The sequence below is a fragment of the Aptenodytes forsteri genome, unplaced genomic scaffold (genome assembly GCF_000699145.1).
Source record: "Aptenodytes forsteri isolate BGI_AS27 unplaced genomic scaffold, ASM69914v1 Scaffold94, whole genome shotgun sequence".
Lineage (NCBI taxonomy): Eukaryota > Metazoa > Chordata > Aves > Sphenisciformes > Spheniscidae > Aptenodytes > Aptenodytes forsteri.
The window spans coordinates 4,839,869-4,856,289 of NW_008795017.1; the positions used below are offsets into that span (position 1 = coordinate 4,839,869).

At 38.8% G+C, this 16,421-nt stretch overlaps 1 protein-coding gene across 1 annotated transcript in view; it reads left to right on the forward strand.

The window, feature by feature from the left end:
- The first annotated feature begins 7,601 nt into the window (after positions 1-7,601).
- The window catches only part of KIDINS220 (kinase D interacting substrate 220), a 79,074-nt gene continuing 70,254 nt past the window's right edge, over positions 7,602-16,421 (forward strand). Inside the window, exons 1-3 of the mRNA XM_009275591.2 lie at positions 7,602-7,709; positions 13,625-13,723; positions 15,139-15,237. Coding sequence (XP_009273866.1) covers positions 7,602-7,709; positions 13,625-13,723; positions 15,139-15,237 — 306 coding nt within the window. The remainder of the gene's footprint in view (positions 7,710-13,624; positions 13,724-15,138; positions 15,238-16,421) is intronic.

Below are 16,421 nucleotides of genomic sequence, written 5' to 3' on the forward strand. Positions count from 1 at the left end.
CCTGGGCCGCTCCGCCCTGGCCAGCCCCTGGGGCTCCGGCAGCGCTGTGTGCGACGGGCGGACAGGGCCCTCTTTTGTGGGTGGTGGGCACATCTTACCGGAGATAAAACGGCCCGTGGGGTGCCGCAGCCACGGCCGGGTATCGCTATCAGCTCCGCCCCCGGGGGTGGGGGAGCCTTTTGTACCCTTGTTTCTCTCCTTTTGTTAACTCAGAAAGGTAGATATGAGCTCGACCTGTCAGCACAGTCTGGCATCTGATTTCCAAGGTAAAGAACCACAGAATGGTTGAGGTTGGGAGGGACCTCTGCGGGTCATCTGGCCCGAACCCCCTGCTCAAGCAGGGCCACCCAGAGCTGGTTGCCCAGGACCGTGTCCAGAGGGCTTCTGAATATCTCTAAGGAGGAGGACATTGGAACAGGCTGCCCAGGGAAGTGGTTGAGTCCCCATCCCTGGAAGTATTTAAAAGACGTGTAGATGCGGCACTTAGGAACATGGTTTAGTGGACATGGTGGTGTTGGGTCGACGGTTGGACTCGATGATCTTAGAGGTCTTTTCCAACCTTAATGATTCTATGACTCCACAACCTCCCTGGGCAACCTGTGGAGTGCTCGGTGACCCTCATGGTAACGAAGTGTTTTCTGCTGTTTAGATGGCACCTCCTGTGATTCAGTTTGTGCCCATTGCCTCTGGTCCTGTCACTGGGCACCACTGAAGAAGTTGAGTAGCAAAATCTCTTAAGGGTAGGGCTTTGTCACTTCTCATATATGCTTAAAAACTGGTTGCAAAAAGTGATTTCCCATCCATAACTTTTGACAAAGGATTGATGGGCGGAATAATATAGTAATATGTCTTTTGCTGGAAAAGGCTTTGAATCATGGGATTAATTACCTGACACCCCCCCCCCCCCCCCGCCCCCCCCCCCGTCAAATAGTAAAGAAATGGAAAGATAAAAAGGAGTTTTTTTATCAGATCAGAATGTGCAAGAAAACTCACCTATTTGTCTATTGGATAGGTATTTATTCTTTGTTCTGCAGTGGTGGCTATTTAAAATAACTTGGTTATTAAGAAATTCAAATCTACTTGAAATCCTGTGTGACTACAGCTATGAAATGTGGCCATATTCGTTTAAAACTCTTTTTAACAGAAAGATCTCTGTCACACAACTGAATTTTTCCTTAGGTGAAAATACTCTAAACGTTAGATTTTTTTCATAGAACTTGTGTCTGTGACTAACAAACCCTTGATTTTATCATACAGAGAAATGTGTTGGCTTTATGAGACCGTGTAAGATGATGTTGTAGACTTTCTTGCTGTGCTTGTGTGTGTTTTATATGGGTTTTGACAGAATTGATTTATATTGATTGGTATAATTTTTTGAAAAATTTAATATTGGTACCTGTTTCTGTTTACTTTCTTTTACTTGAAGTATTTAAAACCTGAAATAGCGTTTTGTAGGATTAGCCATTTTGTATTTTGTACAGGAATTGTATTTTCTCTTAGAATTCAGATGATCTTGGCAATACCTTATTGTTCATTGACGATATTTAAATTCTGCCTTAAAGGTAGACTAGTTTCTCTGATGAGGTTTAAATCCCATTATCAGATACTTCACAAACCCTTTCTTTTAACTGATCTTTTTAACCAGGATAGAACATAGACATATCTGATAGTTGCTATTAGATGACAGTGGTGACTTCTTGTTTAAATATGTATTTGCATCTTTCCAGTCTTTTGGCTGTAATCCGCAGTCTCGATTGTTTCATTTAAAAAGCAAAAAAAAATCTATCACTACAATATTTGGAAATGGCTGTTGCCTTGAGTGCCTAAGGTGGAAAGGAATGATTTGCATATCTCCAGTTTCCAGTATTTCTTACTGTGTACTGTATTAATGCTTAAAACCATAGGGACCTCCTTTTGTGCAAACTTTTTTTAGTTCCATTGGTTACGGTTTTCAAAATAAGAATGTCTGTGTCTCTATCTTTAGTCATCTTTTTGTGTCTTTTAATATTTTCTAATTGCACTATAAAGTAACAAAAAATAAGGTAATCTATTAAAATGTTTCTTGTCTGGATAACAGGAGTGTGGCTAAGAGAAGTAGATTAAATGTTCCCAGATAAATAAGGAAAAGCTGAAAATCATCATAGGGTTATTAGTCATACTGGAACTTCAGGCACTGGAGAAGAGGTGTGGGTGTAGTCTGCTTCTGGAAACTTAGACTTGTTATTTCTTTCCGCCTCTGAATACCAGCAATTAATATTTTAGAGACTCATTTCAACTGTTTTGAAAATTTGTTCTTTAAACAGAATCCTGGTTGACTCAGTCCCTATGGAAAGAATAGTTAAAAATATTTACAGCTTCATGTGATGCCTGACTTGTGATCTCTTAATGTTTATGGAGTATGTCCATTTAGCAAGTGATTACAATAAGGTGTCATAAAGGATGGGTAATGCTTGTATTAGTGAGATTCTCTGCAGCATGAGTAAAGATGATGTTCCAACGTGTTTTTAATTTTTTATGCCATCATAAAGTATAAAAATATGTGAGACTATGAAACCGATTTATGTTAGTCTTTATTATAAATTTTATATGTACAATTATTCTGTATTCTACATTTCTTCAAATTCTAATTTGGAAAGATGGCATTTCCAGTTCTTAGGGAAACACGCAGTATTTCGCCCTTATCTGATTTGTACGTGCCCAGATTTCAGCAGCTGTAATTATTTCCTTTTACAGTTAACTGAAAGATCTGCCACAGTATTGCATGTTGGGAAGGTAGCTTTTGCATCTGGAAATAGAAGGAAACGTTAAAAACAAGGCGACAATTTTTTTCATTGTATGATGAAAAATATGAATTTTATGTAAGTCACTACGATCTTTACCTATTGAAAATAAAACAAGAAGATAAAGTCTTCTCAATAACACTAGTGTTTGTTGACCAATTTTGATATTTATTCATAAATGATCACAGCTCACACAATAAAAAAATACAGGGGAGAGCTATGAAAAAGATGGTGATACTTGGAAGATTTAGTGTATAATAATAATTTTTTAATGTGGTTAGAAACTGATACAGGATTCTGAGAGTACATTAAATATCTGCAGATTTGAGTTATCAGGACCTCTGCAGTCAGTATTGATGCAGTTGAGAGAAACTAAATTTTTGTAAACCAGCAATTTTTTGCAGTCTTTCCAAAACAGTGATAACATCTGCTTCAGCTCAGGATGCAAGAGCCTTACAAAAACAGGTTAATCTTTGTGCAAACATTACCTTTACCTGAGCATTTGTGCTCTTAATACATCTTTTCATAGGTCTTGGTGCGTTGTTAGTCTTATAAAATACCAGGATTTGCTGCCCGAGGGCGTTGTGAGATTTCCAAGTGTGGAAGTTTGGATTGTGAATGAAGAGCTGGTTCGTGGGCTCTTATTTGGGCCTCAATTGGCTTGCTTTGGTGGGAGAAAAAAAATAACAGCAGTAATCCTTATTGGAAAGGGGATCAATTTCCAAATGGGGTCCTGGTTTTAATTGAAGGTTTTGTTATAGATTGTGAAAATACTTCTGCTGTGTCAAAGAACAAAGTAAATACTGTTAACTGAGCAATTAAGGACCGTATATGTATTGGATGCTCTCGAATGGTACTGGTTTTGCACTAGATTTATGAAATTCGGCAGGGATTAAGTTCTCATCTTTTATTTTGGTAAAGGATAAGCTGTTGGGGTTTCTTTTACTCTAGGGTTGTTTTTGAAAAGTGTATGAATATATATTTCAGGAGCTTTTTCCATTGGAGGGGCCAGAATAGAGTTACTTATCTAGCTAGAGACTGTACCTCAGAGTCTTGGTTCAAAGCATTTATGGTAATTTAAAAGAAATCTTAAGCATTGGAAGAAATCACACCTTAGTGTCCAGCACCCATACGGACTTTGAGTACAGTGCTTAATTTTCATAACATAGTAACATAGATCTTATTTAATAAAAAGGTGGACTGTGGCTGTCCTCAATTTATATTGACTTGCTGTCATGAGTGAAAATATCATGAACGAACTTCAGCCTAATTTCAGCCATGTTTGTTGTTCCTACGAAAAAAAAATAAAGCTTCCAAAACTATAACACCAACCTTTTTTACATGTATTTGGTGGCGGGGTGGTGGTTTTTTTTTGTTTTGGTTTGGTTTTTTGTTTGTTTGGGGATTTTTTTTCTTTTTTTTTTTTTTTTTTGCTTTATTTTGCTGTGTTTATTTAAGGATGAGAAGAATACTAATGCATAGATTAACTTGGTGAATTCAGGTTGCATTTTAAATGGAAATTTCTGTTACTGTATCCCTAAACAGTGCTTTCCTAAAGCCCTCCAGTGATGTTAATCTTTTGGATGCACTAAAAAGCTTGCCTGAAAAGTGGCAAATAAAAGCATGAGGATATAAAATTCATAATTACAATATTTGATTTTGTTGTTCTTGTTTTTATAAAATAGACTGTTATCAATTTCAAGGGGATTTTATGTGACAGTGAAACCTAGGTGACAAAGAATTTTAATATACTTGGAGATGGTTCACCCCTACAGAGCTTTTATCATTTTAGAAAAGTAATATTAACATGGAGTTTGTAAATGCGGCTCTAGATGTGTTCTTTAGCATCAGGTATTTTGCTGTTAGTCAAAGGTTTAAGTTGCCTCTAAGGATTCAGATCTGCATTAAGGCAGAAGCTGCACTGTCTTGATAACTGGGAGTTCAAGTAATGATTTCTGAAGCAGGATACTTATCTACAGTGCAGCAGGGCTGCCTTTGCCTTTTTGAAATATGACAGTAGGAAACATCAAGGGAAGAATCTTACTTTGAGGAGGAAGCGATGCTGAATACTTTTTTCCTTTTCACACTAGCTAAGAATTGGCAAAATTTTGATAGCAACTGCAGAGTATAATTCATTTGGTGAGACATTGTAGTCATGTTTTGTGGATGATTTTTAATACATTTTTCAGTTTTGTATTTGGTATGGAAAATGGCATGGGGATTTAAGGTACAGCTACAGGAAAGAAGCTGGGACGCTGCACAGGGAAATCAGAAAATGTTTGTGGTAGCAGTGGAGCTAGTGGTGAGGCACGTTTCATGAATTTCTGTTGAAATATGTAAAAAACGATGGGAGGAATTCAGGTGCCTGCATGTGAATACCTAACATCATTTTCGGTGCCCGAGAATATTGAGACATCTGCATAGGGATGTAAGATACTGGCGCAGGCCGTAAGGGAGGCTGACTGTTCTGGACTGGCAGCTGGATGCCAGGCAAGATGCTGACTTTTCTGGTATTTTTGTATCAGAAATGGCAGTAGCAGCCTGTGTGTGGACACTGAGTCACTACAATCACTGTTTCTTTTCAACCTTTTCATTTTTGCTGTGGTTTAGGGTTTTTTTAGGTTTGCAACCTCTCAATTAGCTCTTCCTCCTACTGAAAAAAATAAAGACAATTATATGACACCACTGTTGTACTTCTCACCCCCCTTTGCATGATGGCACTTTAACTGTACGGTAAACGTGACAGACCTTTTGTGTTCTTAGTTTATTTATAACTTTCTTGTGGGAGAGCCTGGCTGTGCAGTGCCTAGTAAAACTGTTGCTGGGCTTTCTATGTCAAATCTAGATTTTTTTTGAACTGATTTTAGGTTTGAGTTTTAAGTGTCTGAATGATACAATTTGATTTGTGTATTTTTACATGGTATGTGGACATTTGGAGTGTGGAGAGTTCAGATGCCTAAATCTTCTTTGGAATTTGTCCCTTAAACTGCAACCTGGGTTTTAAGCCCAAATTTAACAGCGGGAGTCACAGTCCCTCCTTTTCCTCTCTTCTCCCTCTTGTTTTCTTCTGCTTGCATACCTAAAATGTACATCGTTTATAGTTTCTTTTGTCACTAGACGTTTGTGTGTGCCTAAAGTTCTTCTACATGTACTCAGAGCTGCTGTCATCTTAACTGAACTGGGCATGTTGGCTTCTTTGCCGGCATTTTTATGAATAAAGCATTTCTATATGTGGGTCATTTGATGGCTGTGGTGCTACAGGTGAGCTCAGGTTGTGTCTAACGTATCCTGAGAACAGTGTGTTTGTCTATATATACTTACTTGCTAAAGGAGAAAGGATGGTGCGATACTTTTACAGTCTATGTAAGCAATTTAAAGCGGAGCTAGATTGTTTGATTTAAAACTCCAAATCTAAACTAACTTCTCTGAGCTAAGTGTAGTGAAGTTCCTGCTGGTTTCCTCTCATCTCTTTTTGGCTAATGTTCCACTTCAGGTGGGAGTGCAGAAAAATTCACTGGCTGCTTTTATGTGAGAATAAAAGTTAGAGCATTTGCCTGGGAAAGCCACTGGTTTTCGGCTTCTGCCTGGTAGAGAATAGCCTAACCAGTAGGCTTTAGCTAACACTGAACTGGAGTTTTTCCTCTGCTGTTACACTGCTATCAAGCAAGAAAAAGCCAGAGAGAGAGCAATCATGTCATCCGCTGGTGAGGAGAAAGGTGGTGTGGGGGGTGGAGTCTTGTGTTTAGCCCCATGACTTGTTCTGCATCCAGTGAAACTTAAGTGCAATGAATAATTCAGCTTCTGGAGCCCTATGCGTATGAATTTGGTGCAGTAATACTGCTAGTTCTGTGAACTTACTAGCCCACAGCTTTTTAGCAAGTCTTAAATGGTTCTTAATGGTCTGCCTTAACCAAGAAAAACTTTTCAAGTCTTGCATATTAGATGTTAAAAACATATAATCAGTCAACAGAAGCTATGTTAAGTTTGACTAGCAAGTTAACAACGTGCCATCACATGCAGGCATGTGTGGATAAAGTTGGTGATAACTGATTTAATAAATGGTGTTTCTCAGAGTTCCATATGGCTGCAATTTAGATATTATTGCTGTATTTCATAATGCTGAATAGTCTCAATGTTCTGCTTATGTACATAAAGGATAAGGGTTATATTGTAAATAACTAGCATATATAAAGTATGTAACATATGCAGGTATTCCCAGAATGTTATATATGCAGAAAAATTTATGCAAATGAAAGACTACTATGCATTTCATTCAAAATACATATTTAGACAATACCTAAAAATTAGAATAATTTCATGGAATCATGGAATAGTTTGGGTTGGAAGGGACCTTTAAAGGTCATCTAGTCCAACCTCCCTGCAATGAGCAGGGACGTCTTCAACTAGATCAGGTTGCTCAGAGCCCGGTCCAACCTGACCTGGAATGTTTCCAGGGATGGGGCATCCACCACCTCTCTGGGCAACCTGGGCCAGTGTTTCACCACCCTCAGCGTAAAAAAATTTCTTCCTTATATCTAGCCTCAATCTACCCCCCTTTCTGTAATTTTCTAAGAACTAGAAAGATTAAGCAATTGACTTTTCATTGAAATGTAGTGCATTTCAAGGCACATGTCTCCACAGCATTTTGTTGATGAGAATGGCAAGTATTCATACTCAACCAATAACTTACTGGCATGTATAATTCATGCTTTCTAATATCAAAGTTAACTCTCATAGCCTTTACTTACGCTTTGCTTTTTTTTTCCTTTCCTGAAATACAGATAAGCTTTGTTATAGAAGCATTTTAAATACTGTGCGAAGATGGCAAGTCTGATGAGTCAGAGTCTGTTGACCTACGTAGAAGAAGGAAATGTTCCTGCTCTGAAAGCGCTTCTTGAGAAATGCAGGGATGTAGATGAGAGAAATGAGGTAAGATGATTTTTTGAAAGTCGGTTTCATATTGCAGGTTATTAGTTACAGAATGAATAATTAGTGAGATCACACTAGTTATTTAATATACAAATTTCAGTTTTATTTTCAAGTGATTGCTTACTTTTGCAAAGACTGAACACACAGTATTCAGTCTCTGTCAGCACCTCAGCATCTTTCATTGTGTTTGTTTTCTGAGTGTTCTTCTGAGCTGGAAAATGAGGCACCATCCTTACTTTGTGACTGGAGATTATACCTGTATTTCTGTGGCTAGGAATTGTTTCTTAGTTCACAGATCCAGCTGCATGTGCATTCTTGCCCTGTCCATTTTGGGGTGAAACCTGGGATGATAACAACTCTTCCCCCTCATCCTGGTTTCCAGGCAAAAGAAACTTTGTTATATGATCCAAATAGAAGCATATATTGCAATTTACTCCGAGCAGATGCTCGTCTGGATGAAAAGATATTTATCTAAAAAGTAAGTCTAGATGTAACCAGGAGGATTAAATGACTTTACCAGGATTACACAGGAAGTCTTGATATACAGTAGGGAGTTTAAATGTGGATTATTTGGAATCCCAGGATAGTGCGGTAATTGTTAGCTTCTGCTTTGTCATCTGATTTAGTCTGATTTGAGCATATCACCACCAGCAATTTAAGCGAATGTGCTGCGGTTTCATTATACTGCACTAACGATTCGTGAGAGTTTCTTGGGAGGTTTGATTCATGCAAATGTCTGTTGCTAGTGACTGTTTACATTGTTTTGCACGGTTTAAAATTCACGTTATCTTGATCCACTATTAAGTCTTCTTTGTATTTTAAAAATAAGTTTAGATGATTTGACTAATTTATTTCATCTTCTGTAGTAGATTTTCTGGTTTGTAAGCATCTGGACTTTTCTTTCATCTGGATGCACAGCTTGTATCATCAATTTTTAGTTCTGATTTCCTAAATAGTGTTGTAGAACTGGAACCTTGTTGACTTACGTAGCATATTCAGAGGATTGGATTCATAGAAAAATTCAGGATAGAAGGGACCTCTGGAGGTCATTGGATTCAATCTCCTCCTAACTGCAGGACTAACTTCATTGTTACATCAGGCTGCTCAGGGACTTAAGCGAAATTTGAAAGTCCTCAAAAGGATGGAGAACCCGCAGCCTCTCTGGGCAATGCTCCAGTGCTTAACCACTCTGTTTAAAATAATTTTCCTTTTGTTTTATTGGGATATCCTTTGCTGCATCTTGTGGCTATTGCTTCTTGTCTTGTTGTGTGTCTGAGAAGAATCTACCTTTGTCTTCTGAGATTCCCCTTCTGTCTAGGTAGTGAGACTGATGTTGATGCCCCCTTACTCTTCTGTTTTCCAGACTGAACAAATCCAGCTCTCAGTTTCTGCTTGCATGTCTTATGCTCCAGTCTCATAACTGTCTGAGTGACCCCATTGCTGGACTCTGCAGCTTGCCTATCTCTCTGTTACTGGGAGTCTCGCTGTTGGGAGCCCAAAATGGGGCATTGTGTTCTGGATTCAGCCTCACCAGTGTTGAGTAGAGGGCTAGCTGTGCTCTTGTTAATGCAGCCCAGTATTTGATTTGTCTTCATTGCTGCAGGGGCGCACTGCTGACTCATGGTCCTCTTGTCCATCAGGACCCCATGCCCATTTCTGCAGCGTGGCTCCCCAGGCAGGCAGTCCCTAGCCGGTACTGTTGCATGGGATCAGTCTGTTCCAGTCTCTGTGTTTGCTTTTGTTGAATTGCAGGGAGGTTGTCAGCCCATTTCTCCAGCCTGTTGAATTTCCTCTCAACGGCATTCCCGCTCTCTGGCATATCAGCTGATCTCAGTAGCTTGGGGCAGTCAGTAAACTTGCTGGGAGATCTTTCTGTTTCATGGTTCTGGGTGGTGATGAAGATGTTACAATGTTAGTCCCAGATCAAACCCTCCCAACTGGGCACCAGTTACTGTGAACAGTTGACCATTACCCATTGAGTGTGACAGTCCAGGCAGTTTTTTTACTCACCTTGTAGTGTATGGAAGACTGGCTTTCCAATTCATACTTTTTTTAAGTAAGTCTTGGAAAATGCATGTTCTATTGCATTGTTTTTTTAAATCTGCATAAGATGGAAAGAATATTTTTGGAAAGAAGTCGAATAGCATATATTACTCAAAACCAAAAAGCATCATGCAAATTTGAAAACAATGTACAGAATTTAGCCTTACTGTAGTTATTAGATCTGGTTTCAATTAAGACAGTTTTCTTTCATTGTCGGCACATTCATTTCATGCTGTGTATGCGCATATGCTGAGGTATTTGAGATGGGAGAATTTTTAAGTTTCAGAGCATACACATGAACCTCACCACCTGGCATGCTGTGTATCTGAGAAGAGGAACAGACTGTTCCCTCTGCTGGTAATTCCTCTCCACAACGTGGCCAAAATCAGATGGATAGTCTGTGTTGACTTTATCAAGTGTCACTGCCTTCACCTTCTTTTCTAAATTTTTCTTCTCTTCTTGATGGGACTAAGTGCACTCCTGGGTTTCAGTAACTGCCTTTTTTGCAGAGATAGTTTCCCTCATACCTATTTTTTCCAGTCTTCTGCTATCTTGCATTGGAGAAGGTAATTTCTGGAGACATGAATGGTTTGCATCAGTTTTAAACCCATGAGGGTGGAGGGGCGCTGTTCGTACGTATCAATGATAGTAGTTTTGTTTAAGTGCTAGCTCTTCATTGGAATTCAGTGGCATTGAGTGCAATTCTGTTTCCAGTTTTGGACCTGCCAAGATGTCTTTTCTTCTTGGGTAAAAACAAAATACCAAAACGGGAGTGCCAGCGGAGTAGGTCTAAAAAGATTGCTGGCAAGCCAAGGTTTTCTAGTGCTAGGACTTCCCAGGCTGCAGTGATTTGCCTAATGGTAGGATCACCCACATTGTTACCAACCCTTTATATCTTGACTGTGATCAGTTGGCAGAAAAACTGGGATGTTCTGGTCAGTTTGTGTATGGATGGTTTTGTTGGATTAACACCAGCAGTTTCAGTTAAGTGGAACAAGTCTCAGTCTCTCTGCCTTATTCCCTGCGTGTCCTTTTCCTCTTCTCTCTCATACCAGATACACTGATTACTTAATAGCTAATGATAGATGCTTGCCTTGTGTGATACACTTTGATCCTAACAGCCTCCAGTTTCCTTTGATGTGCCTTTCTTTCTGCTCTTCTGCTCTTGATACTGAAGTACCTTCTGCACCTTCAATTCTGAATCTTCTGTTCTCTCACGGACTGCGAGAGCGCGCTAATCTGTAAGGTAACACCACTGAATGATTTCCCTAAAAAGATACAGGTGTGCTCCTTTATAATTTGGATATTCCAATACTTAGACTTAGCTGTGATGTACAGATATACAGTACTTGATGTGCTTGTGAGAAATACAAGCATTTAGTTGCTGTGGAGTGTCTAGACTGTTGGGCAACTTTTGAGAATTAACCTGGATGTCACAGGCGTAGTAATTATCTTTTGTTTCTGTGTTGGTGAAATCTTCATGATTTGCTACAACGTTGAACCCGTATTTGAGAATCTCCTGGCAAAAAGGGAAGGATGTTTTCAGTACCCCTATAGAAAAGTTTTACATCTGTCTAAGAATACCAGAGCCAGTCTACAACTGTATGACACTTCTTACAGGAGGGGATCATTTTCCCATCCACGACTTCCTCTTGCCCAGAGATATTTTTGTTTGGTTTGTGTTATCCTTTTGTGTTACCCACCTGAGGAAGACGATCACAGTGACAACAATGGTAACTGTTCAGAAGGAGGTAAGAAGAATGCTCATGCTAAAATAGGAATTTTTGCATGTATTGCTAAAGCACTGCTTGGAAGGGACCTCTGGAGATTATCTAGTACCGTGTCCTGAGGTGAGTTGGTTGGAGCGAGCTGGAATTGGCTGTGTCTGGCAGAGGACAGTCCCAGCCTCTCTTCACAGAGACCCCATGCAGCTCCCCCGATACCAAAACCTGGACACCTACACTTAGTACAATGAGGTTCCTGTCTGGCCGTTTCTCCAGCCTGTCAAGGTGTCCCTCTGGATGGCACCACAAGCATCTGGTGCATCAGCCACTCCTCCCAACTTTGTGTCTGCTGCCAGGGTGCTGAGGGTGCACTCTGTCCCATTGTCCAGGTCCTTAATGAAGGTGTTAAACAGGACCCCAGTATTGACCCCTGTGGTACTGCACTAGTGACTGGCCTCCAGCTGGACATTGTGCAGCTGATCACAACCCTCTGAGCCCAGCAGTTCAGCCAGTTTCGGTCCACCTCACTGTCCATTTATCTAGTCCATACTTCATTAGTTTGTTGATGTGAATGTTGTGGGAGACAGTGTCTAAATCCTTGCTAGAGATGGGATAAACAGTGTCTCGGCTTTTCTTCCACCGAGCCAATGATGTCATCCCAGAAGGCAGTCAGATTGGTCAGGCATGATTTCCCAAATCACTTGGCATGTGTATTCCCAAAATATTAACTTGCATATAAAGAACTCATCTTAAAGAGCAAAAGTTACGACTGTTCTCTCCTCTGAAGAGAGCTGTTCTCTTCTAGAAAGTAGTATTTTCCTTCCTCTTGATTTTTTTGAGCATTTTGAGTTTTTTTAATGCCCAGACCTAAATACTACTGCTTGTTGATACAAAATGTACTTTAGGATCTAAAAGCAAAGGTATCATTTTGAATGTATAAAATATATAGTTATAACAACATAAACTTACATGAGAGCATAATTTCTCCCTGTAAAAAATTGCACTGTTAGATATTACATTATATCCTGTAATGAGTAATACTGTTGGTTATCCACAACGTCATGGGGAAGATTCTGTGAAGACTAGTTAGGGAATAGCTGATGGACCAGAAAGCTTTTTTGAAAAAATCAGTGCATTTCTGTGATTTTTTTTTTTTTTTTAATGTAAAGAGCAGAAAGAACTCATCAAATATCTTTATTTATCTTACTGTTAACTGTTTTACTGATGAAGATTAGTGATCTTACTGTATTCTGATTCTGCATTGATTTTTATTCTTTTCAGGGAAATCGCTGGTATATAACTCCTAACATGTAGCTTTTGCATTATTTAGAGACTAGATAATTTGAGTTTTCTATGTGGTACAGAGAAAAGACAGAAGAGAGATCAGGAAAAATTCTCTTTGTTTATTAAGCTTGTTGAAATTAACAAATTTACTGTCAAATTTAGTAAGTTTTTCTTTTCATCGTGCAGAGCAGTTGTATCTCAGAAGTTTGCTGACACAGAAATAGGCTGATGGAAGGGCGACGGATTGTAACTGACTTTTAAAACATCCTTGAAGGCAAATAAACTAGCTTTTCTATCTTTCATCTTCCCCAAGATGAGGCTGTCTGTTAAGAACCTGTGTTGCACAGGGCAGGAATGATGTCTGTATTTGGTATACTGTCAGATGGAAGTGTGGTATATAACTTGACTTCGGCAAGAAATCTTAACTCTTACTCTGAATCAGTGAGCATGTTTTAATGGCCATTGTGGTTCCTAGGCTAGATTTATTTATTTATTCATTTCTAAACAATGTGACTGAGTTACTTCAAGGTGTAAAGATGTAACAGGCTGTATTAGAGATGTCTTCAGTGGCAAATCATTCAGAAAGAAAGGTATTTAACAAAGTAACTTTTTTTTTGGTAGCCATTTTTAATATCTGAAATGTTTGGGTTTGGTTTGGTTTTTTTATCTCTTATGGGACAGGGTTTAATATCACGTTCTCCATTTTTATTGCAAGTTTACTGTGTGGTTTGAAAACCAGTCCTCACTGCTTCTCACTGGCAATTAAAACATGGAAACAACTTAACATTCCTCCGCAGTTTTTGGTGTTTTATTGTTCGTGTATGTGCATCATTTGCATCACTTTTCCTATCATTTTGATTTCAGAATGGCCAGACTCCACTCATGTTGGCTGCTGAGCAAGGCAATTTAGAAATTGTCCAGGAGCTTCTCAAGAAGGGAGCTAATTGCAACTTGGAAGATGCAGTAAGTATTAGTGCTTTATGTAATGGTACCTAACAGTAGAGGAAGAAGAAATTGCAGGCAAAGAAAAGGAATTTAGGTTAGTGTTGAGGGGAGGGGAAAAAAAAGGAAGGTGGAAAATGATGACATATAAGAGAAATTTTATCCAAAATTGCTTGGCTCTCTATTCCTCTGATTCAGTTCCTCATAAAGAATAGGGATATTTAAGATGTTTTAAATGTCTGAGGGTCTCTGCTGAATGCTGCTGCTGTTTCTTCTGGGAAATTAGTACTAGGAAGCTATGATAATAGGATTGACAGTAGCTGGCATAAAAAGACAGGGGGAATAGAGAAATACAGCATCAAAGATGAGGTCAAAGTGATTTTGCTCATCTTGGTGATGTTGTGGTATGTTGGGATTTTTTTTTTTTTGCTTGGTTTTGGTGTTTTTCAATAAATACTGAGGGAGAATTTAGGTTGAAGGATTATTTCAGGTGAAAGCCAGAACAGTGGCAGAGAAGGGTTTCCAATTTATGAATTGTCTTCCTGCTTTTGCGGAAGAGGTTGACTCTAGGTGAAAGATGCCCAGAAAAGGTGAATAGGACAGAGGTGGTGTTAAAAAGTTTTGAAAGGTCTGTATATTCCAATGAGGAGTGATAAACAGGAAAAGGATGTTGCTTGTGGTTTTTTTTCTTGTGCACTTAGTTTAATTGTAGCAATGTAGACATCCAGGAAAGCTCTGTTATGAAACCTATCATTTAAAAAAAAAAAGTCTATGTTTTTGGAGGCATTTGATTACATTTGCTGTAATGTTACAGTTCCTACACTTATAGAAAGAACAGTTACCATATAAACTGTTGCTATATTTATGTGTGTATAGCTCATAAAACAGTAGTCCACACCTGGACATGGTTTGAGCAGTGAATGGAAGGTAAGTGTGATGCAAGAGGAAATGTATCTCCTGAAGTGATCATAAATCTAAGAAGCTGTGGTCCAAATTCCCCTGCGTGTTAGCCCCTCAGGTGCTGTCACCCACTGTATGTGGAGACAGACCACCACCATTTTCTGTGGTCTTGGCTGCCATCTCGTCCCCACCCAGCGGTTCTCAATGTCTTGACCTCATTCTCTAATCCTTTGTAGGTGTTGCTTCCTCCATAAAATCTTTAAGAATTTAACCTGCAGTGGACTGAGGAGTGGAGAGTGATGGATATTGGGTAGGAGAGGAGATAATTGGAGGGGAGATTTGGAGTAGTTGTTGGTCTGTATTTTCATGTGTATAACTGGCAGGTAGTCTATGAGTTTATTACTTTTTTTTTTTTTTTAAAGGACAGCTTTTTTTAAGGTGTTGTGGATTTCCTATTGCGGGTTAAACGCTTGAAGAACAAGGTAATTGTATTGAAATATTGAATATAACTTAAAAATGTTTTTTCCTTTTTCTAGGATAACTGGACAGCTCTTATTTCAGCAGCTAAAGAAGGACATGCAGCTATTGTAGCAGAGCTACTCAATCGTAATGTCAGTTTGGAGCATCGGGATTTGGTATGTGTTGTCCTAGTGTAAAAATAAAATAGTTTTTAGTAAGAAGAACAATTTTGGGAGTTGGAGATTTTCAGTTCTGTAAAACAAATCAAAGATCTTTTATTCTTAAATTATATACTCAGTGCTGTTAAAATGGAAAAGAATATATATTTAAATACTGTTTTTACAGCTGTAAAATTGATGCTTTAGTGTTAATAAAGGCAACTTGTTTTCTAGAGCTGCTTTTTTCCTCTTAATTTGCTATGGAAAAAAGCTAAACTGAAGAACAGTTTGATTTTTGGGTGTGTTTTGTGTGGGTGGTTTTTTGGGGGGGGGGAGGTGGTTTGGTTTGGTGGTTTTGGTTTTTTTTTTTTGATGGTGGTGGCTTTTTATAAAGTATTCTGGTAAAATAAATGTTATTTTTTCCCAGAAAATGCCTGTCCATATTTACTTTTTCTCTGGACAACCTTGATTATTCATATAGCAGTCCTTGTTCTCAATATCCTGGAATTTGTTTTCTTTCATCTTTCCAAATGTTTTGTATGGGAAAGTGGGCGCTATAGTCCAGTCCACCTAAAGAATTACAGGAGTTGCTTACATGATTAGATGGTTAGATGCCTCTGAAGAGCTATAGACTTGTCTCCATTGACTGAAGAGGGAATTAGGTACCTGCAAGGACTAATTTTGTTCTGCTTAAGTTAGAGTATGGAAAACCACTAGAGGAGAGTTCAAGTGCTTCCTTTAATTGAAGTTCCACTCTGTCTGAAGGCTGAGGCATCTTACCACGTCCTACTAATCTAGCTTTTTCATAAGTGTAATGTTAAGCCATTAACACCACTGGCCACTACATGGCCAGCGGTTGATTTCTAGGCCTGTGTCAGTCTGAGAGGGATGTTTTACCTCCCCGAAAGTGTATTATAAAGAAATAAATAAAAATTGGGCTTACAGTTATCAGAGGCATACTGTTATTTTTAAAATGAATTTTGTTTACCTGACTTGTCAAATGCCTTAGATAGTGAAACCTCATTGTCTCCTAGTTTACAAGCTTAAATGAACACATCAATGCAGTCTGAAATTAATTGCTCTTATTACTCCCTTAAGAAGAGACATAGAATCATAGAATCATTGAGGTTGGAAAAGACCTCTAAGATCATCGAGTCCAACCGTCAACCCAACACCACCACCCACTAAACCATGTCCCCAAG